The sequence below is a fragment of the Rissa tridactyla genome, chromosome 6, assembly GCF_028500815.1.
Source record: "Rissa tridactyla isolate bRisTri1 chromosome 6, bRisTri1.patW.cur.20221130, whole genome shotgun sequence".
In the NCBI taxonomy this organism is placed as follows: domain Eukaryota; kingdom Metazoa; phylum Chordata; class Aves; order Charadriiformes; family Laridae; genus Rissa; species Rissa tridactyla.
In genome coordinates, this window is record NC_071471.1 from 64,783,361 (window position 1) to 64,808,139 (window position 24,779).

Genomic DNA, 24,779 nt, shown 5'->3' on the forward strand with positions numbered 1-24,779 from the left:
AAACCTATCTGGAAAAATACACTGTTGACCTGATCTGGTGTTGACAGTAGCCCGGCTTTGAGTGGGAAGCTGAACAGCATGGGCTTGAGATGTTTCTTCCAGGCCACATCTCTATGACTCTATTATGCGAACATACAAGAGCAGGCTTCATAGCAGGTGCAGCTTTCCTAGTGGGAGACTCTTTAACTTACGAAGTCATAATAAGATGTCATAAGAAGTCATAAAAAGAAAGCTGAGGAGAAAGAGAAATTCTAGCAAGTGACAGAAATGGCTTGTCCATTTAACTTAGCCAGGCTTTTAAAAACCAGAGTTTTGGAAGATGTCTAGAAATCTGCTGTTTCACACTCAGTTTGCAGGAGAACTCAATCCTGCAAAGATTTATGTCTAAAATAACTTTCCAGTACAATAGATCTTTGTGTCAATTACTTTTCATCTTTTTTTTCAAACTTTCAAGATGTTGTTTCTCCCTTGTCTGTGCCTTTTAGGTTTTTTTTCATTCACTCATTCACTTTAATACTCAATATTTCGATTTCTTAATAATGTCTGTATTAATCATTATGAAGATACTTTGCATAATGAATTAAACTGTAAGTTAGGTAACAGTTCCACTCCCCCAGATTTTGTCCTTCACTTCTTGGAGGTTATTAACTCATGGTTTGTGTAGTATGCATGTGTACTCAAACACAAAATTAGATAAAGCTGTGAAATAGCAGTGTATGAATATTGAATTTAATAGGCAAAGTGCAAGGTAAGAAAAAATTCATCTGTAAAAACCTTCTTTAAGAATGTCATTTATCTCACTTGAATACAAACCTAGATTGTCTTTCAGCCTCTCGTGACTCTGAATAGTGGAAATAATATCCTGTAATTATTACATTGTTTGAGAAAGGAAGGGGTTGGCATTTGGATAATCTAGTGTATGCCATCATCAGAGGCAGGACTTCAACATGCAGAGATAATCTATGGAAGCTGTTTATCAAATCCTGATGTGAAGGCTGTGGTTCCAAGTTTGATTTTTCTTTAAGTTATCTTTCATTTTCTATTTATGTTATCAGCATTGAAGTCTTGCTATCACTAATTCTCATCATCTGTGAGGACTGTTTGTTGACATTAGACTAAATTCTTTACTGGCATCAACACAGTAGAAAGCAGTAGGATTCTGCCAGCAGGCGCTTAGCTCCATATTGCTTCTACGATTATTTCATCCCAGCAAGAAGAAATTTTTTTTCCTACTTTAGCATTATGTTATATTGCAGAAATACCCAATCAGTACTTAGAAACTATGAGAGAAATTTGTCTCACCTAGCGTTGGTTATATTCAAAGTTTGACATTAGAACTGTAGTCTAAACTGATCACGTACTCCCTGTGGTGTTCGCAGAGAGAAAAGGCAGCTCTATAGGGTAATTCATTCCACGTTATGGGTCCCATATCTATTTTAGTCACTCACCTATGAAGTGCCTTCCTATCTCTGCTGATTATTATAAACTAGCTGACTAATTTTGACTAGATTCACACATTTGACTAGATTTTGCCATGTTTCACATGGCAAAATTCGGATAAATTTTCTTTTTTTTTTTTTTTTTCAAGTGGCATCTTTAGCCTCTGTGTGAAAGCATTTAATGTTTGTCTAACTTAAAAGTAATTTGGATTCATTGTTGGTAAATTTGTCCTTTTCTTACCATGTTCTCTTGGAATTTTTGTTTTACAAAGGAAAAGAAAATACATTTTGTGCATTCCCTGTTAAATATTTCTATTGGGAAAAGCACAGTTTCCTACCATCCACCTTTCACTGGTGCAGATCACTCTTCATTTTCAAAGTCCAATGCAAAAGAACAGTCATGACCATTTTTTGCCCTCCAAAAAAACCCCACATAATTGTGGTTTTATTTAAGCAAAAAATGAGAGCAACTGATCTTTTGTTATGTAATTACGAATTTGCTGAGGTTTTTTTTCCACCCAATTACCAAATAGAACATAATATTGTCTTTAAAATAGTCTATACTTGAATCTCTGCAGTCGTGCTTCTGCACAGTATATATCTAAACTTCACTTCATACAACAAATAGTAAATACGAAAATTTATTATGTATCTAAATTTTCCAACATCCTGTTTCCAAATTATCACAGTATTTGATCTTTCTCGTTTTCCTGATAAAAATGCTGTACACACAAATGTGCCCATCTATGTGAATATTTACCTTCACTGTCTTTTATATTTGTAGTCTAGAGTTGCCTCAGTCAAAAAGTGTTCCTCAAGAGTAAACAACAAAAATGAGTTAGACAACAAAATGAGTTAGTCTTCATGTCCAGTTAATATCCATGTCTTCTGCTTCAGAACATACATAGCACCAGTGTGGGAGTGTGTAATAGTTTTATTAAAGAAGAAATTAAATTATACTTTTATGATACTGAAGGAAGTAATAATTCTGTAGGGTTTAAGTACACATAATCAATACAGTCCAGGCAGTTTAGTTTGGGTTATGTCTGACTTTATTGTATTATGTTTCCAGGTCTAATAATTAGACCATCTACCAAAGTTCTACCATGAATTTATTTTAGTTTCTCCTATTTGCTTGTTCTTAATTTATTAACAGTGGAAGATGAAAGAATTTTATTCAGGGCAGTATTTGTTCATTGTCTGAGAGCCTGAGCAGATAGAAGTTTACATTAGTGGATAACATCATGAAATGGAGCACAGATTAAAATTGCTTGTTGTGGGCATTATTTGGATATATAAACCATTTCATGGACTAGGTTCATGTTTACTGCAAATGTGGAAGTTTGATTTGATACACTTACGTTGTGCCTAATTTTCTGTTTCTTTTTCCTTTTGCTAGATGGGCTTTGTTAGAATTGCAGAGACAGCTTCTCGTCCCTTACATTTTTCAAAGTAAAACACAATATTCTGAGGCCAGGCTTACTATTTCCATATGAAAGATGTCCCTAAGTTAGACTTTCAAGATTGTCTCGTTTTTGTGGTGGAACAGATCTTGACCTATTGTTCTCTAGGATGTATTATTGCTGCATGTGATAGTAAAGGTGAACATGAAATGAAGTATCTAGAGCAGGGGAAAAAAAATCTGTTCCTGCAGACCTTAAATTTTGAAGGTTGGAAAAATCCCTGTGTTCAAAAGTTATTCCTATTTTAACAGACCTATTCCATCCATCATTATTCAGTTTGAAGTGTATTTCCTACATCATGCATGAAACCAAAACATCAAAAATTAAGAAATACCATACACTGAAATGTTGGTTGCCGTGCATCCTTGTATGCAGTGCTCTCTGGCATATTCTGCTGAATATTGGACTTTTGAATCCTCAATTGTTACAGAAGATTTATCAGAAATCATAGTGCCTTGTCTTCCAATTAGTCACGTGATGTAAACATCTTAAGTGCTTTTTTAGGGTTTATGACTTTTGGTTGTTTTGGGTTGAGTTTTTTTTGGTTTTGGTTGTTTGGGTTTTTTTAAACATACATTTTTCAAAGACACGAACATGAGAAAAAAGATAGACGCATCAGTAATGCTTGTTGGAGCAATCGTTTTGGTTGGAAGAAACTTTTAAGATCATCAAGTCCAACTGTTAACCTAGCACTGCCAAGTCCACCGCTAAACCATGTCTCTAAGCACCACATCTACACGTCTATTAAATACCTCCAGGGATGTTGACTCAGCCACTTCCCTGGGCAGCCTGTTCCAATGCTCGATAACCCTTTTGGTGAAGAAATTTTTTCTAATATCCAATTTAAACTGGTGCAACTTGAGGCCATTTCCTTTTGTCCTATCAATTGTTACTTGGGAGAAGAGACCGACCCCCACCTCTCTACAACGTCCCTTCAGGTAGTTGCAGAGAGCGGTGAGGTCTCCCCTCAGCCTCCTTTTCTCCAGACTAAACAACTCCAGTTCCCTCAGCCGCTCCTCATAAGACTTGTGCTCTAGACCTTTCTCCTGCTTTGTTGCCCTTCTCTGGACACGCTCCAGCACCTCAATGTCTTTCTTGTAGTGAGGGGCCCAAAACCGAACACTGTACTCAAGGCGCAGTCTCAACAGCGCGAGTACAGGGGAATGATCACTTCCTAGTCCTGCTGATCACTTCCCTAGTCCTGCTGGCCACAAAATTTCCAATACAAGCCAGGATGCTATTGCATCAGCTCACAAATCGCCACAGCTCAGTTATCACACATCAGCTTTTCTTCATATGCCTTTATATTTTTTAAGACTGTAAGCTGGAACATAAATATAACGTATTTTGCTTTGGAATCTTATGACTGTGAATTTCAGAATGCATCTACATTTTTTCTCTGTATTGGTATTACTTTGATCTAATAGAATACAAATGTAGTGCAATTGTATCTGATTGTATATGAAAATTAATTTTTTAATATTTTAGTTCATCCAGATAAAAATTCAGGCAGAAATATTGGCAGAAAAAGTACCTCTGATAACGCTATTCCTGAAGTTAAAATGGCAAGATGAGTTTTGTAGATAGAAGTTTGTAGCATGTATTAAGGCAGCTGGATACCTGGAAAAGTTAGACAAACTTGCAGACACACAAGTCCTTCTTCACGTCTGATACAGAAGCATCAGACTTCAGAGCTAAATCCAAGTTGAAAGCAATTGCTCACAGTTTAATTATAGAGCATTTTTCATAAAACAGTCACTGCAGTTCTTACCTCTAGCTCCTGATCCTCGCAACTCCTTCACAAGATGAATCTTGAGACTAGGATACAAAAAGCTTTGGCTTTAGTAGAAGTATCTAATTGTTTTTTAATTAATTTATTTTTCTTTACTGTCAATAGCAGAGTATTTAAGAAAAATAAACATCCGCTTTGTAGGTTTTTTACAAAACCTGTCATTATTCATTTTGCAAAGCAACAATTTGCCTGCAACAGTATTGGATCATAAAAGCACTGAAAGCTTTTAATGCTAGCCAAACGGGGAAAAGAACTTCAACTGTTGTAGTTCATGAGAAGTTCTCAAGTGGTTTCTGTGAAGGTGAGAAAACTGTTTGATAAGATTTATGACAGATAGCTGTCCGTAAGCTTGCCTTTGAGGAGAAGCATAGGTCATGCACAGTTACTGAAATGTGGCTGCATCTGTAGCCATATCTGTAGCTGACATATTGGTGTCAGTCCTCAATTCTTTATTAGAAGTCTAATGTTGGTGAATGAAAGAATTAGGATCTGCACCTGAAACTGCATTTCGAGTAATGTTTTGTAGTACTATATACGTATAAGTAATCCTACTTGCATTTTTTACTGTTAAGCTGTGTAAAGCAGAAGTGTTATTGTTCCTCTTTCTTCAAGGGAAATACTTTTATGCTGGAAATTCTGTGTTCACTCGTATACTTTGCCATAGAAAATTATTTGACACAAGGCTCTTGGTGATTCCATTCCATAGGAGATGATGGAGATAATACTTATCTTGACCTTCATTTGTAAGAGAAGATGGAGATAATATTTCTGGGATCCATAGGTTTATTAGACATTTTGGTGAAAATGAGGGCTACTTAGGCATGATACCAATTAACAAAAGAGTTATTCATCTCCAGTATCTTAATGTCCAAAGGGAAAACCTGGGGTTGAAAGAATTTTCCTTGTCCTGTCCCTTGTCTATTTCGGCACAAGAAAAAAGATGATAACATTCATATCTGGATGAAAATCCCATGGAAACAACTCTTTTTCATTGTATTATGGTTCTTTGTGTCAGGCTTAGATTCATACATTTACTTGCTCCTTCGTGATCTACTTATAATTAAAATATGTATTCTTTTTGTTAATATTCTGTGTTGAAATTAGCCTAAGATGCGTAGTACTATTTCTTCAGAAAATACTGTAGTTCATCTTTTAAACATGAACTCTAATGTTAGATAATGTTTGATTAAAATCTGAAATTACTTCTGGGCTGGAACTTTATATTTTACTGTGTTTTTGCTCTAAAGTATGAGTACTTTCGAGAATATCCCATACAACCAAACAAGTAAGTTTTACAGACAGAAGTTCTTCCATAGGTTTGCAAACATGAACTCCAGCAAAAAAACCCATCACAATTGTCTTAAGTAGATGATTTGATTAATAGAAAGTGGAAAATGTAAAATCAGTCCTTTTGTGTCTGTTTTTGTGCAAAAGCTGTCCATCCCATCTTGAGCTTAGGGATTTGCAAATCATATTTAATCATTAATAAAATCATTAAATTGTTGTAAATCTGCCTATTTCATAGTTCCTGTGTGTTGAAAAAGAGAAATAAAGGTACTACAGTTTCTTAGAAAATTTTCTATAAAACTTTCCTGATATGATTGTGATCGGATTGTGAGTTTTGATTGCAGAGCTTTCCCTTGACTGTAGTTGTTTCTAGACTAACAGATGCTGTTTGTTAACGAATGCTGACACCTTGAATGAAAATAATTGAAGTAATGCAAAATATAAATGATCTTCAACAAATAGCTTTTTAACAGGTCACACAAGGTGAACTCTGCTGAAACTGTCATGTTTTTTTCTCTTTGTGTTAGTTCATCTCCTGAAGTATGGTACTTGTAAAAAAACATTCTGGAAAAGCCAGCAGTTAATTTGAATGCTAAACATTATTTGAAGGGAATCCAGCCTGCATTCAAAATAAAGATTGACCATAGAAAGCTTTTTTTTTTTCCCCCCATACAAGGTATTCTTAAACAATTGCTTGTGCTTGAGATGCACTTTATGTTTGCTAAAGAGATCTTCAGATCTTTTCTCAGATTTTATCTTTTCGATGTAAAATAAAGGTTACACTGGCATTAACAGATACTTGGACAATTTTGGCCACTCTATTTCTCTTCAACTTTTTCATATTTTTACTCCCTAATCTCTCTTCATTTTGGTACATTATGCCTCATGACAGTAGTCTAAGTTAAAGTTTCTGAGAATTTAAAATTTCTGCTTGTGTTGGACGAATGTGAAAACATTTGTACATTAAACTTGAGTAGTGAGCAAAGAGTTCTTTCTCTCTCCTGCCTCCTTCCCAGGTGGTCTTCAGCTTCTTGTTTTTCCACACGCTCCTGGGCCAGAATGTAGGTTTTGCCCTGATCCAAACTCGTCAGTCTACTTAAGCTAGGCACATTGAAATTTCCTCTCTGACGAGGAGACAGATAGTAGCACTCAAGGAGTGCAATACACTAAATTATATTTCGATTCATTTATCAAGTATCTTCCCTGATATTTTGGGCTGAGAAAATTTGAAATACCTACTTCCTGTATCCAATTCCAGGGCTCCTAGAATTGTTTGCATTGCTTGCAGTTGTGCATTATTAGCGAAGAGAAAGCAGAAATTACGTCGCAGAGATGTGTTTGCATGATGGTGCCCCCTATGCTGATTCCTGGAATGATACAGTTTACATGCTCTTCCTTCCTTAGACTTTTAGTAATCTGAACTATGTTTAGCTGTGTTTGGCTGGCACAAGGCACAGTAGCACCATTATAAAACTAAAGTTTGCATTACATTTTTGCCATAAAAAATAAAATATATCAATTCCTGAGTATCATGAGTTATCATTTCAAAAGTTCATAAATCAACTGTTAAAGGGAATAAGAGTAATTCCGTGTAATTACTAGTCAACATCAGATCTTAAATGCACAAAGATCTCTTAAAAAAACCAGTTATTTGAAAAGGCTGGGAATGTAGTTAGATACTTTGTGCAATTCAAAGTAGAAGATTCTGTGTATCTTGAGCTGATAATTACACACTATGAAAAACTGAACAAGACAGGGACTTAAGGATATTTGTAGATATAACTTAAATATTAAGTACCACTCTTAACATTAGCAAAAAGTAATTATAATAATAATTATAGGCTCTATTGCATGCAAGTGTGAATGTGCGTCTGTGTGTATATGCTGTCTTAGAGATAATTATTAAATCTTTGTGAAAAATTACAGTAAGGAGTTGAACTAATGCATGTTCTGGTGAGGCTGTAAAAATGTAGCCTAAAAGAATATTTTTTATTTTGTCTTTAAAGTAATTTGCTTTCAAACAGTTTGTTCTGTTGTGCACCAGATTTATCTTTTTTTTTTAATTAACATATGCGGTAATTTTAATATTATACAATTAAAATATTTTAAATGTATAAATTTTAAGCAAAAGAGGGGTTTTGTCATTTCTAAACGCTTGTTTCAGTGTTGTTATTAAAATGGAAAATGGTAATAGGTTAAAAGAGTTGACTATAAGGAAGACAATTTATATCAATATGATTTCTTAATATTTTGCATGTTGTTTTCATTGTTTATATTGAGCAAGTTTTACGTGGGCATTTCTATTAACTTTATTTCAATAGAAAGACTATATTCCATTGTTTGTATTTTGACACAGGCAAAGGCAGGGGAGTTAGTTGCTCATCTCACTTTATGGTAAATGCAGGTGTGTGCACACTAGACTGAAATTACACTTGAAACTAATCATCCGTGGAGCCATAAAGCCCTAGCCCAAAAGGAGCTGTTGACTCTGAAAGTGGTGTAATTTACTTCTATTTTATTTGCAGATTGCCTTCTCACAGCACAATACTATCATGGATCTGGTGCAGTTCTTTGTCACCTTCTTCAGGTAAATTGCTTTTTCTGTCTTCTGACTGAAATCATGCTGATTCTTTTCTATCAGACCAATATCTTAACTAGATTCTTAATCTTAAGAAATGCCTGCAAGGAAGCCTTTAAACTGTGTTCTCTAATTTGCACCAGTGGAGGATCCAGGCCATTGCCCTGTAACTCCAGGCAGCTGCTGGCATCTTTCATATATTTCACATTTAGTGGTACAGTTTTCACACTAACTTCATGAAGATTAGCTAGATACATACAGTATATTACAGTGATTAAGAGAAAACAGCTAGACTGGCTTAAACCAGTAATTTATGTGTGTGATTGTTTTGTAAACTCTTTTAAAGAATTATTAAAAATGATAGTTCTGTTCAATAGCTTACTTTTTAGTAAAGGACCCCAAGTCACTACTTACACCTTCGTGTCTTAGAGATTAATTGTGAAAGGCAGTAGGTAATGCATGAGGTTTGGTTACGGCAGCGCTGCAGGAATTCTAAGATCTGAACTAAACTCCACTGAGTTCTTAAAAGTTCAGCTGTCTGATAAAATGTCAAAAACTTGAATATACATGGATTAGTTACGGTGCTTTGAAATCTTGCTGTGAAGATATTCCCCAATAACCATGAAGCGTATGCAAAATGCGAGCGGCAACAGACAACTGTGTTCATCAGACTCTGTATTTCTAGAGCTACCATGCATTTATTTCACAAGTTCACAGTACAGCTTTTCTGTTTGTTTTAATTACCGTGCTCTGAGGAACTGTACCTGAAGAATCAGACCCTTCAGTGCTGCCAACAGACCAACCTCAGTTCATTGCTGTCACCTAAAAGGGGGCAGAAATGAGCAGACCCTGAAGTCTTCTGTACTCAAGGTATTGGCTAATGGAGAGCGGCTTAGTAGTAGGTGGAAAGCATCCCATTTCTTCTCTTTCATCACAAACAAAGCAATAAATGCTGGTTGCCTAAAGGTCAGTCCAGTAGCAGTTTGGGTTTTTGGTGTTCAGGAAGTTTTTTCTGGGAAGCCAGCAAGATCCAAAAAATGATGATGCTCATGACAAACCTTAAGACGACAAATTCCTCTAGAAGAAAGCAGAGTCTGTCCAAGTATGGTAGAACAGAGGGACCCTGTCACAAATAGCAGAGGGAGACTAAAAGCAATTTGTTTCTGCTCTGTACCCTAATGCTGGCTTAGAAAAAGTGAACTATAGGCTCTTTGATGGTGAAGCCATCTGTATAGATATATTCCATTAGCTCTCCTGGTCTGATGGACTGTCTGATATGGTTTGTTCTAGGTAAATGCAAACTTACCGTGATTCTGATGAAAGATCCCCCTTAGAGAGAGAAAGGTTGTAGGAAAGCTGGCAGCTATCCTGCCCCTGCCTTTGACTCAGCCCCACCCTAATTGTAGAGCTCAGGCTATCAGCTGTTGCTCAGATCAAGAGGGGCTTGCAGGTGTCTGCAGCACCATGTTAGTAATCAACCTTAGGAACCTCGTTGCTGAAAAGCATAAAGGAATCAGGAAATGCTGTGAGTAATGCATTGCAGTAATCCAGGCAAGGTACAACAATTAATGACAGGACATCCTCCAAAGGCACATGCAGTTCAAGCTAAGGTTGATGGTTATGATGAGAAATAGAGTGTGTATCAAAATACATTTTTGAATCTTGATGTAAGATTGTGTGGTTCTGTTCTACAACGGAATTGGTATCAAGGTGCCTGTAGACATAGGCAGAACGTCTTGGAGTTGGAGCTCCCGTATTGTGTTTCTAAGACAAAAATAGAAAGAGTAGCACAGAGTAGATTCACACTTTGCAAAGCAGAACCTGAGAGGAAAAGGGAAGGGAAAGGAGAGGAGATGCTTGAAGGAATGAAACAACTTCATGAAAAAAAGTTACTTGGTTGCATTGTGTTCCCAAGTTGATTAACTCTGCGAGCAAGATTAACCCAGGCCTATTGCTTGTCCGATGGGCTCTTTCCAAGATGTGAAACAGTACCTTCTGTGTGGTTTTTTGTTCCAGTGTTATGCCCAGAGGCATGGGGTTTTCATAGGTGTTAGAAGTCCATTTATTTCCTTATCACAGAACCAAACTGAGAATACATAATGTCCCAGCAATACTCACGACTCCTAGATGCTGCAAGTGTAGTAGCATCCTACCTGGCATCAGGGCTAGCAAATGGTCACTCCTTGTAAATGATCCAAAGAAGAAACCGTCAGGTTGTTTGTCACTGGACTAGTAGTTGCAATGTGTTGTAAATAAATGTAGGAAAAATACTTAGTGTGTCCTTTAAAGAAAACCAGACTGAGAAATTTAGAATGAAAAGTTTCCAATCTAGGCACTGTTAAAACTTTCAGTAGTTATTAAATTGGGTGTTGTTTCTACAGGATCACTAGTCTAAACAATCTGCAGAATATTTCTAATAGGAAAATGTAGTAATAATGAATTATTATTTTTTTTCACACTTGTGGACAGAGTTAGTCGTACTCAAAGACAGCATCAGGACATCCTCTCCAAAGTGCTTGATAGTCTTCAAGCCTTTATCTGAAAATTTGGTTTCAGCAGATTGTAGCCTAACAAAATTATTTTAATAAAGGTTGGTTTGTTTGGGTTTTGTTCTGTGGTGTTGGTTTGTTTTTTACTGGATGGGAGTGCGGTATATTAAACAGTGGCAAATTATGTTGGGAACAGTAATAACACAGGTCATATTTGCTAGGTTTATTGACAGAGAAAATAATTGTGTTTAAAGATAATTTGAATGTGCTTGATAACAAACCGTTTCAACCTGCTTTGATAAAAGTGCATTGGCATTTCTCCCATCTAGTATTATATTTTTTGTATTTCTGAGCACATGGAATAACCCTGTTCACACTGGCTGCTTAGCCAAACCAGCAAATAGCTTTATTTGACAATAACAGCTACTACTTGAATCAGAAACATCAAACAAGCATTTTTTAGAGTTTTCCTGATGTATCAAGATCAACTAGTTTAAAAATACTATTCTGTAAGCAATTTATTTAAAACTATACGTAATAAAGCGTAAAGGCTATGATTAGATCTGCAATTAATGCTTGATCTACCAAGACACTGTTATTGTATGTTCTAGAACAGAAAAATTGTAGAAATAAAAGTTGTTTTGAAAAAATAAGCAGAATATTACAGAAACTGTAGTGCTCCAGACCATGATATTCATAGTATCAAACCAACAAACCTATTTAACTCATTCTTTTTATACTGGAAGGTTTCATTTTATCTACTGATTCAGTGACCTTTTCTCTAAGAGTAGAAATGCAATCAGATATGTAAGAGTAGTAACAGGTTCCTAACAGTCTTACAGAAACTGTGGCATCTGTGCTGCTTTAGCCAATGCCTTGAAGACTTTCAGCCGTCACACAAATTGAGAAGTGTGTGACTTTTTTTCCACCTGCTTTGAAGCAGTACAGATCTCATTAGAAAATTTCACAGGCAGCAAATGTGAATGATCTTTCTTCTTATACAGAAGAAATGCAGTTCCCACAGTTAAAGAAAGTCTATTCCTGTATTATCCTAGCCAGCAAAACACTGAATTAGCTCAAGCCTGGCCTTCTTTTCTAAACTGTAAGTGATAAAGAAGTTTTCAGTACTTTGAAGTCTTATACGAATATATTGTTTTGGCTGAGTAGGTGGCCAGGACATTTTAGGCATTTCGTTAATGGTACATGAAGTATCTTTAGTTTCTGAAAACATCATTTACTGTTTCTTTAGATCATATTTTATCATGCATAAAAATTGACAATGTTCAATATTTGTTCCTTTTATTGCATATGATTTGAGTAAATCCAGAATTGAGAGCCAAGGAACTCTTGATTGCTAAACCTGCTTTTAAATAAAATTATAGTTAAGAATTTATAACAGTACTCACGCATTTCTCAGAAAATTATTTTTATCAAGAATCTGATGTGGGAGTTCTGGTAAGAAATGTGGTTTTGTCTCATAATCACAAACTAGGTAAACGTGAAATCAGTACAGGTGACAAAGGTTAGCTATTAGTACTTTTGTGATAGATAATAGCAACTGCTACAATCATAACGTTTTTTTTAAAGTCTATTTCAAATACGTAACACCATCACTAACTTTCTCTGAGCATCCATCTTCTTTATGCACTCACAACGATTCCTTCCGTTTCCTCTGGTTGTTGGGGTGGAGCTGCCAGTGGTGGATTTTGTGTCTGGCTGGAACGGTACACTGTAGGCACTTGTATCACATGTCTATTTACTATTATGAATTACAGAATTTCCAGTTTGTACTAAGTAGAGCAATAGTAAGTAATGTGGATACTTCGGAAGTTTGAAAATTGGTGGGTTTTGTGTGTGCTTTAAGAAATTCTATGAAAAATTGTGGTCATCAGGGGTGCATTCTTTTTGAACAAATCTTTCTGTGAGCATTAAAAGTGAGAGAAAAGAATATTGAAAATATAGCCGGTGTTTATTGCAGGAGGAAGGGATGGGCATTTAGGTTAGGGTGGCATGAGCAGCATGCTACGTAAGAAATGCAGCAGTTACTGAAGAACTAGATTTATCACCCCCATATGTGTAACTGTGTGCCAGAATCTCAGAAGAGTCACTTCAGTTGGGTTTCACACAGTGGCAGTGGATGGCTGAGTTTCAGCGGGTTGTATCAGAGCTCCCAAGAGCTTCAGGACCCGAATCTGCCATTCTGGGTATAAATTTGCAATGGATGAATTCTTTCTCTTTACTGGGCATCCTTTGGTGTGTCTGCCTGGTTTCATGTTTTGTTTTTGTTAAAATAAAGGATGATAAATTAATGCTAGATTTTGCCATGCTTAGCTTTATGAGATCAGATATCGATCTCTGTAGGAAAGACAAAATGCAATGTGTCAGGATCACATCACATCCACCATGGCTGCGTTCTCAGAAAATGCAGAAGTCTTATAAATCTAAATTAGAATATTTTCTGGTAACATGAAAATCAAGTTATCTTAGCAAAATGGATTTTACATTTGGGGCTAGAATAAAATTGATTTTTACTTAGTGATGCATTAAATGGTTTTCACCTCACTTAGAAGCAAATAGTTGTCTGACTTCCACTGGGACAAGCATGGCTATACTGCAGTGGGCAATCTGAGTTGGTTTTTGTTTTGTTTAAAGCGTTTCTTTCGAATTGTGGAATGTGTCTTCCACTCTCTGAATCACTTAGAAACTTTGTCATCACTGTAGAGTTATTTGGTATATTCGTATTTCCTGAGAAGGCAGCCCTGTTATTGGCCTGCAGGCAAAGGAGGTTCCCCAGCACCGCTGGATCAGTTGCTCTTCAAAACAACGGATGAGTCATTTAATCCCTTGGCGAACATGACTGTTTTCCATTATTTTGTTGTTGTTTTTCGTCTTTCTATTTTTGTCCTTTGAGTCATTTGGAAGCGCGTGCGATGCACTAGTGCTTGCTGTGTTTTGATTTCAAAATACACTGTCCCTCAAAGTACAAAACAGTTGCTTGGCTTGATATCTCAAGGTGGCCTATGTACTTGCTTGATACACAGCAGATATGGGCTTTTTCGTCCTTCAAGTAGGTGCATTTCAAATTTTGAACTTCTCACTTCCTGTGTGTATGAGATACAGTAAGTGAGAGCTCTTCATTGTGCCTCGTGAAACGCTTAATCCCAATTTCTGCTCAGTTCATAATAAGTTCTGGAGTTGCTTAAATGCAGAGGGGAGTTGTAGGGTGAAGGTTTGGGTGACAGTAACAGGATTTGAAAGATTTCTTTTCCTTTTTGCTTCCTAGGCTTTTTCAGAGGGGGGAAAAAAAAAAAAAGAAAATCTGAAATTGCACACTTTATTGTGTGTGGTGCTGTAGCCCAGCACTCCAAAAAATATTTTGTCACTACTTCTGCTTTTATATAGTCTTACTGGAATCAAAGCTGCCATTTATGTAGTAGTGTTCACCTTAGAGGTCTCAGAAGGCGGCGCCTGAAATAAGCTTCCCAAGACTCCTGAAGCAAGCATGCCTTTTTTTAAAGATTCAGTACTTTGCAGGCTCCGTCACTCTGGGACAGTTCTGTAATGGTCGCCTTTCAGGGATGCATCTTTCTACAGCTGCATTGTATTTTGTTTCCTAAGAGGCATCATAGATAATTCATATTGTGTTTCTGTTTTGATTCCCTACATTTTATATTGTACTTTCTTAAATCCGATTAGTCAGTTGTTTTCTTAGACTAAAACAACGCTGGTGCTCACAGCTATTTGTCTTCTAGAGTGCTTAATCCTGGTCACTTTTTTTATGAAACTCCAGTCCACTGTACTGTAAACAAAAGAACTGGAACAGGTTTTCGTCTGTGATAAATGGACTTGAAATTTGGCTTTTGTCATTTTAATTCAAAAGAGAAGCAATTCTTCCTTCTTATGACAAGGTATACGTACCCGTTGCAAAGTTAACTTCAGAAGTTTCTTTCCAGATGTAAGTATATAGGGAAGTGGGGTGAAAGCTGATGAAGAAAAATAATAATAATAAAAAAGAAGTAAAAAATATTAGGGTTTTCCTTCAGGCAATAATGTCGTTGTCCATTATAGCAAGTGACAAGCATCTTTCTCAAGCCCTCTGCCAGTCTGTCTCTGCAGATGCCGTCGGTACGGCGTGCTGTGAAGTGAGTGACATCCAAGAAATGAGCAATCTGTTTACGGCAGTAGAGAAATATTCAGGGTCCTTGTGTTCAGTTGTAATAAATCACTGAAAGAGAGAAAAGAGAGTACTAGACTGCTTGTTATGCTGCGGATTTCATAGATACTAAAATATTAGATCTAATTATTACTTTTGAGAAGAGATATCTGAATTTAAAGGAATTGACCTAATGAGCTTTGAAATGGAATATTAATAAAAATATTCCGGTAAAATTTCCTGGTACCAAATGAAGCATTTTCTTTGGAAGATTTTGGTTTTCAAATTTATTTATTGGGGTTCAATGGCGGGGTAGGGGTGTACATTTTGTCAATAAGAAGCACATTGTGGAAAATGCTGTGGACTCCAAAAGCCACACGTTAAAAAGTAATTACATTATCTATTTGTATTTTTAAATCTAAATTTAATCTGCATATGTGGCCCAATTATGTTGTGGTGGTTTTTCTATGTTGTCAATAATTTTTTGTTATATTTTAGGGAAACGCTCTGCAGTTTCAAAATTACATTTCTTTCTTACGTGTCTTTTCAGTCAAAATTCTAAGTACCAGGTTGAGGGGTGTCAGGGGTTTTGTTTCTTTACACAATACAATTACAGAACAATAATTATGCGTCTTTGGCCTGGAAGTCTAAAAATCCTCACTCTGTCTCCAGGAAAATTTCATATTAATAGAGATTTTAATAAGGAGAGTTTATGATTTTTTTTTTTTACACCTACCAGTTCAAATATATGCACCACTTTGGAAAAGGTTTTGTAAATGTTACAGAATAAAGGGAAAAGTTCTTTAGCAACGTTCTAAATTTCTGTAATATATTGGAGGCTAATACACTAAACAATGCTGACATGGCTTACTGACTCTCTAAATGTTTTTTATATTTCTGTGATTTATTATCAAAGGATAACACCTGCAGTAGAGAAACAGTGCAGTGACAGAAAAGAATGAGGGGAAAACAAAAAAATTAATGAAATAACGTGGATCTTTTGCGTTTGAAGGCTGCTGAAATGTGGCGTTGGTTGGCAGTCCTTCTTCCCCAAATTCACTAACTGACCAGGACTAGAATGAATGAGTCTTCCCCCCCCCGCCCCCTTAATTTCAAAACTTAAATTAGCATAAATCAGCAAAATCATTGCAAAAAAGGTGGAGTCAAAGCACAGTTATTTTGAAATAGAACCAGTATATTCAATTTTGGATTCTTCTTGAAAGTTACTGCAGAAAATATTAAATTCTGTATTTCATAATTTATCTGCAAATTTAATGGACACAGCTTAATATTATTTTTCTTTTTAAATCTGGGGGGTTTATACACAACATCTCTTGTTGAGAGAAATATAGAGTATTTCACCCATGAAGGGCAAAACCATAAAATTATATGAAATATGAAAGTCTTTTTCATGAGGAAAAGAAACATAATCACACTTTATGGGTGTGATGTTCTATTTATTCTATGGAGATTAATTTCAGTTTATGTTAGATTAAGCCCCTTTGATTGTAAATCTTCTTTATTTGCTGCTTGAAAGAGGTGAAAGGAAGAACTGCCGAGAGTTAAAGTTCACATCTAGAGCTTTATTGCATAATATATTTCAGAGTCCTTTTAAATGGTTCACTTTTGTTTGATAATGTATTGGCAGAATGAAATGTGAATGTTGGCCTTCCGGATAGCATCCTGATGTACGCTATATCCATTTTCCTTTTTTAGGTGTATATAAAGGCTGTTCACATAATTGATCATTCATCCATACATTACTATAGTAGCTTCTGGTACGGCTTGTGGTATATTTAATATGAAAAGACAGCTTTATGTATATATACATGAATTATTTATGTAGGAAAAGATAAATATAGAATATGTATGTGTCCATTTATACATTATATAGTTACTTTTTAATAATTTTATTTAACAAAGTTATTTTAACCCCCCTCCCCAAATTCTCTATAATATTTTGGCACATGTACATAATGAAAAAAATCAGTACTTTTTTTTTTTTCATAATCATTTTCCTGCAAATAACAAATTCCCTGCTCGGACACATTTCATTCTTCTTTACCTTCAAGAAGTATTTTGATGTTTCATTGCACAGCAAAGACCAATAAAGCCGGGCTTTGTAGAGGCAGTTGTCAGAGATGATTTTAAACTATTATAGGAGTTGGAATTTATGCCTCAGGAGATGAAGGATTAAGTTAGTTTTCTACATTCAATATATACTCATAAACGATTTTACACAGATGTGGTAGCTGTTCTTACTAATAAACTAATATGTTTTATGTTGATATTTCGTTGATGCTGCTTACATTAAAATATAATTTATATGAAATGCAGTTGATGCCATTGATACTCCAGTGTCCCTGTTTTCAGTTACGCATTCAGAGCTTAAATTGTGAAGCTTTATTAATACCATTATTGAAGTTTTAGTTTGTTGTTTTATTTAATTTTGCTCTTCTTCCTCAACAAAAGTATTTGGTTACGTTTCCAATAGTAATTTTAAATGTGCTCTTCTGGAAATTTACAGCATGCTTTTGGCAGTATACGGGGTTTTTTAAGGCTCATTTCCCTTTCATGTATTTCTCTTAACTTCTATTAGAGCAGTCCAAATGTTCTGTGCCACAACAACAACATCCAGTGGTCCTGTGGAAACCAGTCAGAAAGCTCCATGGCACAGGGGTGCTACTTTAATTTGCCCATGACCTTTATTTTGGCTCCTCTGCAATGCTCCAGATCTCCACTGCCAAAACCAGTCTCAAAACAGAAAGGCTGCTACCGTCAAAAACATTTGCTACAGCCAATGTGCCACTTAAAGGCAACAAACACCTTGTACTACAATAAATCTTCATTACTTCCAAAGCAAGTTACACTCTACATGCAAAAGAGCTGGAGCACCTCGGCCTGTGCATCTAATGCTTTGTTTGTAACTTGTTGTATAGACAGGCGTGCATTGTGCTACTAAGCGTCGGTGTTTGGGTGAATCCACCCGTGGATACCTGTATTGTGCTGCCTCACCCAAGTACTTGAGTAGAGGCAGCTCATAGACTTTGATTTTTTTTTTTGTTTTTATTTATATTGCAATTTATCTCAGCAGTAAAACAATCATATTCTATAACTCCCTTCTTCTCCCATAACAACTACATAATTTTATTTTATTTTTATATATAAAAAATATATTCATATATATTTCACACAGGTATACTTACATTTTTTTTGAGTGGAGTCATACGTACATACATAAGTGGTCGAGGTGGCTGTGGTGCAAACTTCTTGGATCTTTTGGAAAATAGCATCATTGGGATAATTCAGACTCACCTTGTGGAAGTAATAGTGAGCGTGGATCACACGTGTCCTTACTTTTTGGTTCTTGTTTGGCCAGGCAGCTAGAGATGGCCTGAAGGTTAGTTAATGAGTATTCCAAAAAAAAGGTACACGCTATGCTACAGAATCTGGCTGCACCTAAAAGTTAGTGCTACCTTTGTGGAGTTGGAATGAATTGTTTGGTTTGGGATTTCAGAAGATTGAGCATATAGCTGTAGAGGAGGTGATTTCTTAAAGGGGCTTTGCTTTGAATACGTTTTAAGATATAGCTGTAACACAGGTCATACCCTGAAAGAAATGATGCCTGGATCAGATACTGCTGAGAATTCCATGCCCACCTGAGTACTACTGATTCAAAAATGTTATGTCAAGTTCTGAGATTTAAGCACTATGTGCCATTTGAAAAAAAAAAAAAAAAATCGTGTCAGAATTTTTGCTCGTGTCTGAGTGTACCTCCTGCAGGGGCCAGTGTAGTGATGCAGTTCTGTGATAGCTTTAAAGCTAGGCCATGACTGAGACTTCAGTAGGGCTCTTTCCTTTAAAATAAGTTATAATACCCCTGTGTTTTCCAGGTAATTTTCTCAATAAGACCAGGGAATAAGATCTTGTCTGAGGAATTCCTTTACAATCTTCCTGCCATAGTCCATAGTAATCCTCCAAGATATAAATAAATTTTCATCTTCATGTCCATCTACTCTATGGGAGATGAAAATCTGTAGAAAGATCTGTTGCTCTGATCTGCCAGATTTCTCTTTGTTTCATAAAAACATCTAATCTCTCATTCTAACACAGAGAAAACCAGGAATGTATTATGTGGGAGTAGAGTCCTGTCCACCCCCAGCCCGTTGTCTGTGAAAATATTTCATTTATAAAGCTCAGGATCATCAGTGGTCAATGTCTCACCTACCAGGGAAAGAGAATGTGCTGACATACGTTTCTGAATTGAATTTTTACTCAAGAGCCCAAGCGCTCTGTCCACGGCTCCATCTCAGCCTTCCTTCTTCCTTTTGTTTTATTCTAACTGCAGTAAGTACCAGTTATATCTGTTTCCAAGCAGAAATAGTCAGTTTGTGTGTGATTCTAACACAGATGTTATGAAAATAAGGATTGTAGTATTTTCCTACACCAGGAGCAGGAAATTCTTTGGATGTGATCTCCTGTTCTCCTTGGTCAAAAGGACCACTCTGATACTAGGTGGAAATGTTCACAAAGGTTTGATGTTTCCTTACAGACTTGAGTCCGCACTGATGATACTGGGTAGGTGTCAGGCTGGCACTGAGGAACACTATGTTCAAATAGAATCTGAAATCATCAAAACCTATTCTTTTTTTTTTTTTTTTAATACATGCTAAATACTCAAATAAATAGAAAAGCTTATACCATTTAACAGCTGAGTTTATTCTAAATTCTGATCCCTATTGTATACATTGTCAGCCTTTTCTCACCTTAGAATAACTATGTATTTGTGTTTTCTATACCTGCAGAGCTGTTCATGGCAATTACTTTGCTGTGTGAACTTCAGAAAAGGTTATGCAGATTTTCTATTGCCATCTTTAAGAAGTTTTGCATATATTAAAGAAAAATGCTTTCAGTTGCCTCTCCATATATGAAAGTATTTTTTAATCTGTGAGCTAAAGTATTTCCATTATGGCCTTGTAATGTTTCTAAATCTTTATTTAAATACTTGGCCAGTAATTTTATGAACTGCATCTCTTTCAGATGCAGTTCCTGTTAATCAGCCATGTAAAACACAGTAAAACAAATCTAACGTGGATACCCTTTACCTTGCTTTCTTACCAAATATAGTGTTCTGCCTGGGAGGACCAGATTAGTAGAAGGCCATGTATACTTCTGTTTTTCTTTTTTTTTGGTAGTTGTGGAGGTGTGAGAAGTGAATTTTAGGGGCAGTTATGTTACTTTCATGAGACACTTCATGCAAGATTTATTTATGGGAATATATAGATTTTCAGGACTGCATCCAAAAATAGCATTTTAATCACTGTCCTCTGGATAAGAATTATCCATGTAATTAGTTTCAAATGAACTTGAAAGGTGTTGCTTAACTTGTGTGAATCCCATTTGAGACACAAATAAATAAATACAAATTTGCATTTAAATGATTTTTGGTAATACTTAAAGTTTTAAATACCATCGTCGATAATTTACTTTATATTCAGACATTTCTTTTCACTTTCCAGTTCAGAAAGCAAGAACTGAGGGCTTGAACCCTTTGTATGGCTTTAAGATTAGAAGGTTCACATTTGAATGACATTTCCCTTGGGTTCCTGTATTTCATGGAGAAACTGGGGGAAAAGCTGGAGCTCAGGAGCTATTGCTTTATTAAAACAACAGGGGCAGGAAAAACTGACTTGGAGTGGGACACAGATCTAGGCTGATGAAAGAGGAAAAAAGCCCTGCCGGTGCATGGAGCTGCTGGTACTGGTAGAATTTCTCACAACCAGCAAGAAAAACAGGACATTCCTGAATCACCTCAGTGGTAACGGTGGTTTAGCACGGCAGTGCTGTGGAGCCGGAGCGCTCTCAGACCAGGAAACCAGCACTACTGGTGGTGGGTCTTGGCTCCGCAGGGTCAGCCAAGATTTATTTCCCTGACCCCACACCGCATTAGCAGGGTCTGGAAGCTGCATAGCCTGCTCCATTGCTAGCCAAGACTACTTTCCTCTAAGTCTTTACACATTTTAATTTGGAAGCATAACGCTTCATTCCCAGAATCATTCAGAATTGCTTATCATTGAAATATTCCTACTTACAGTAGTGTTTGTAAAACTGCGTGATTCAGAGCAATTTAATTAATCATTAAAAACGTAAAAACTTTTTACTGCTCTCGTACGTGTCAGACTTCTAATATTATGTTTGCAGTGCTTTGTATTTCAGTTAATCCTGTTGAAGTCTTTGGAGCTGCTTGTCATGTGTATATTAGTTAACACAAGTAAGGATGGCTGAACCGAGCACATAATCATAAACACAATGTTCCTGTCAAGTACAATGAGAGAAATCAATTGCTGCGACAATAATTGCTATTTGAAATAATGGTTTTAGAAAAATAATTGTTCAATTATTTTTATTTTAGAATTGTGCTTGCTTTATAACATATCAATTAAAATGCGCTCTATTTGCCAATAAAAAGATAGTAAATAATATGTCAGAAAAACAGTTCTTAGAAAAACAGTATATGTGATCTCTTAGGAACCTTTTGCAATATTAATTTAAAAACATTAACTTAGATATGAGACTTGTTTTCTTTGCATGTATCTACATTAAAAAGATTTTTGTCATCAGTATTTTTTACTGAATACTGTTATTTTTCGTTCATGTTTAAAAAATACCGCAGTTGGTATGAAGGAGAAAACTTAATACAGGGCAGGATCACTGTTAAGTGAGATCAACAGGCAAGAGCCTTGTGGATCTAGAGGGATATTTAACTATTGTCTCGCTCAGCACAGCAAGGTTCGAGTAATTAAGCCCTAGTTGCCTTGATGGCCCAACTCCTATTTTCAAAAAAAAAGACTTGAGAGGAGCTTTTAAAATATGTGTATGTATACACATGCGGGCAGTCGGTGAGACTGCTATACACCTAAATAACTTACAAAGTTATTTAGTAATCTTTTTAATTTAGAAAGTAATCTTTGGGTGCTTATGTCTCTAATAGCAAGCAGCGTGGACAAATAGGAGATCGTCTGTGGAGTAACACGGTGCTGAGGACCTAACATCCACACTAGATCCGCCTTGTCATTTTTCTGCTTAGGACTAGCTCTACTTTAGTTCCATGGACTGAAAGCCCACTTGCGTCTGGAATGTACATTGCACATCTTCCAGTTTGGCTTCTACATCATGAGCTCCAAGATCACTCCACAGCATGAGCCAAAGCACAACAGTGGTGACAGGGGCTTCATTCCAAAGCCCGCTTGTGATCCACGCTGAACCAGCAATGCAAGCACCACCCTAGGAATCTAAGGACTTGTCTACCGCACGTGTTTGAGCATGGTGAAAGTGTAACAACATTAGTATGAAGCTGACAGACCATCAGTTTCCTTGGGAGTTGTTAGAATAGTCTTGGCAAACTGTGCTGGCACAGATGCGCTACCCCCAAGGTGGGCTTAACCAGGGATAGCTTAGGGACTCTGCACCACGCTCAGCTGTCTGGGGCTGCTGTGCTTTGTCTCCTGCTATACGATGAGTAAACGTGACCGGTGGCTTGAATTAGAATCCCACACCATTTTTAATTTTAATAGAGTTAAAGGTATACTAGATTTCAGGTAGAGTTTGAAAAAGTGTTTGCTTTCATCCAATATGGAAATTTATACTGAATTATTATGCAAATTAGTGGCTTAAATAAAATCATAGAAACAACAATTATTCATGCAGGAATGTTCATATACATTTTTGGACATTTTAATTTCTCTTTGCATGTTAAATAATAAGAGAATGAGAAAAGACATAGCAAAGGATGGAGGATTTTTTTTTGTTCTGTTTGCCTTCCATTTACGATATTGGTCCTTAAAATATTTATGTGTAATTCATGAATTTGCTCCTTTTACATCACTGCAAAAATAAGTAAATTTTAACACAAGTGCTCTTTTGATACAGTAGGTAACTTACTTACAGGTATTAATATGTAATGGAAAAAAATAAGGAATTCGGTAGTGTGTTTATAATGCATTCATAGAGCAAATGCACAAATGTGTCATTAATTCATCTAGTGTGGCCACACTGACCGTTACATTTCACAGATTTTCCCCTGTATTTATCCCTAAAATTTGAAATTGTTTAAAGATGATCTACAGGTTTCATTTTAGTTTGCAGATAGCAAGCAGCAACAGATCTACACATTCCCTTTATGGTTTGTGCTAGTGTTTAATCTTAGTTTTCAGTCTGCCTCATAACCATACACAGAGAAAGTAATTTCTCAGTTAAAACCACTGCCCTCTCACTCCTCAGCCAGGTCTGTGATCTGCGCTAAATATGTCTAAATAGGACCTCTGTAAGTTAAAAATTTACTCTGTACATTGCAAAAGTCGTTACGCAGGCAGCGTAATTCCTTGTGGTTTTCCTTTTCTGTGCTCTGTTAAATGAGCATTTCTCTTTTCATACTACTCGGAGCCCTTCTGGGAAGATCATCCGTCCAGCCTAGACCTTACTGCTAGACCCTGTTGTTCTCTTGCAGCCCTTCCTTGGCCACCTCCTTCTGCTGCATTGGAAATGAATTACTTATGTTCCGGGCTTCCTCTTCAGTTCATCTGTTCTCTAATTGTTTATTGTCTCTTATTTAATACTAAGGTGATAACTTTCAATCAGCCTGTAATACACACCAGTGGTGATGAATTGCTCATTTTCAAGTGTGCTTTTTTAGTGTTTCCTCCTATTTTGTTCCGCATGGTTTGAAGGGGCAACTGTGCAAAGCTATGTCATTATCTTCTGGCAGATCATTTCTTTGTTCTAGAGACTACAAAATCCTGATAATGCTTGAGCTGCTGTGCTTTTAAGTGTGTCTTAGCATGATAATTGTCTTATTGGGAAGATTTACATTCATAAGTGCAGCAAGTCATTCAGTCTGTACTCTGGGTCTGCATTTCATAAGTCATCTGCATTGCGAAGGCATCTATCTGTGTACTCAGATGTCATTCAGACTCTCAACTAGAGAGTGCACCTGAGTATTTAAGGTTGGTTTGAGCCTTTTTGTTTCAGCATCCCAGCAGCAATTCATACGAGTTGGTCATTCATACTGATCAAGTTATTTTGGGCATTGCTTCACTCCAAGAGGAATACATATCCTTTGCTCTGTAAATGGTGCCTGGATTCCTTGTTCTTGTAAACTCAACGCAGCAGTCATTGTGTTTAAAAAAAAAAAAAATAAAAAAAATATTAAAATAGATGCCACTGACCTATTGGCACACAGTAGGATTTCTTTGTCCTCATTACGATTAACCATTTTTTTTCAGTCTTTGTGTCATGGATAGACCTCTCAGTTATTATATATCAGTCTCACTGAAACTGACTGGATCTGATACTCTAGGAACCTTGCAAACCTCTCTAGAGATTTCCTTTTCTGGTGTTGGTTGCCTTCTGACAATTTCTTTTTGACCTGTCTGCTGGCCAGTTTTTAATTCGTGTGTGTTGCGCTGCACTGATCTCTGTTTTGCCACACCGTTTGTGATTGTGCTTTCTTCTCTTGTATCTCTGTCTCAGGACGGAGCTAAGTAGTATACTGGGGCTTTGGAGAGCATCCCTCTATGCTT

At 36.4% G+C, this 24,779-nt stretch overlaps 1 protein-coding gene across 6 annotated transcripts in view; it reads left to right on the top strand.

Annotated features, from left to right (window-relative positions):
- ATRNL1 (attractin like 1) overlaps positions 1-24,779 on the top strand; it is a 523,801-nt gene that overhangs the window by 265,186 nt on the left and 233,836 nt on the right. For 5 of the 6 annotated variants that reach the window (XR_008467222.1, XR_008467223.1, XM_054207467.1 and 2 more), the window contains exon 25: positions 8,507-8,568. The exons of the other annotated variant lie outside the window; for it this stretch is intronic. Coding sequence is in view for 3 of the 5 variants with exons in the window: in XM_054207467.1 (XP_054063442.1) it covers positions 8,507-8,568 (62 nt within the window). In the remaining 2 variants the exon portion in view is untranslated. The remainder of the gene's footprint in view (positions 1-8,506; positions 8,569-24,779) is intronic. 6 annotated transcript variants of the gene reach the window in all.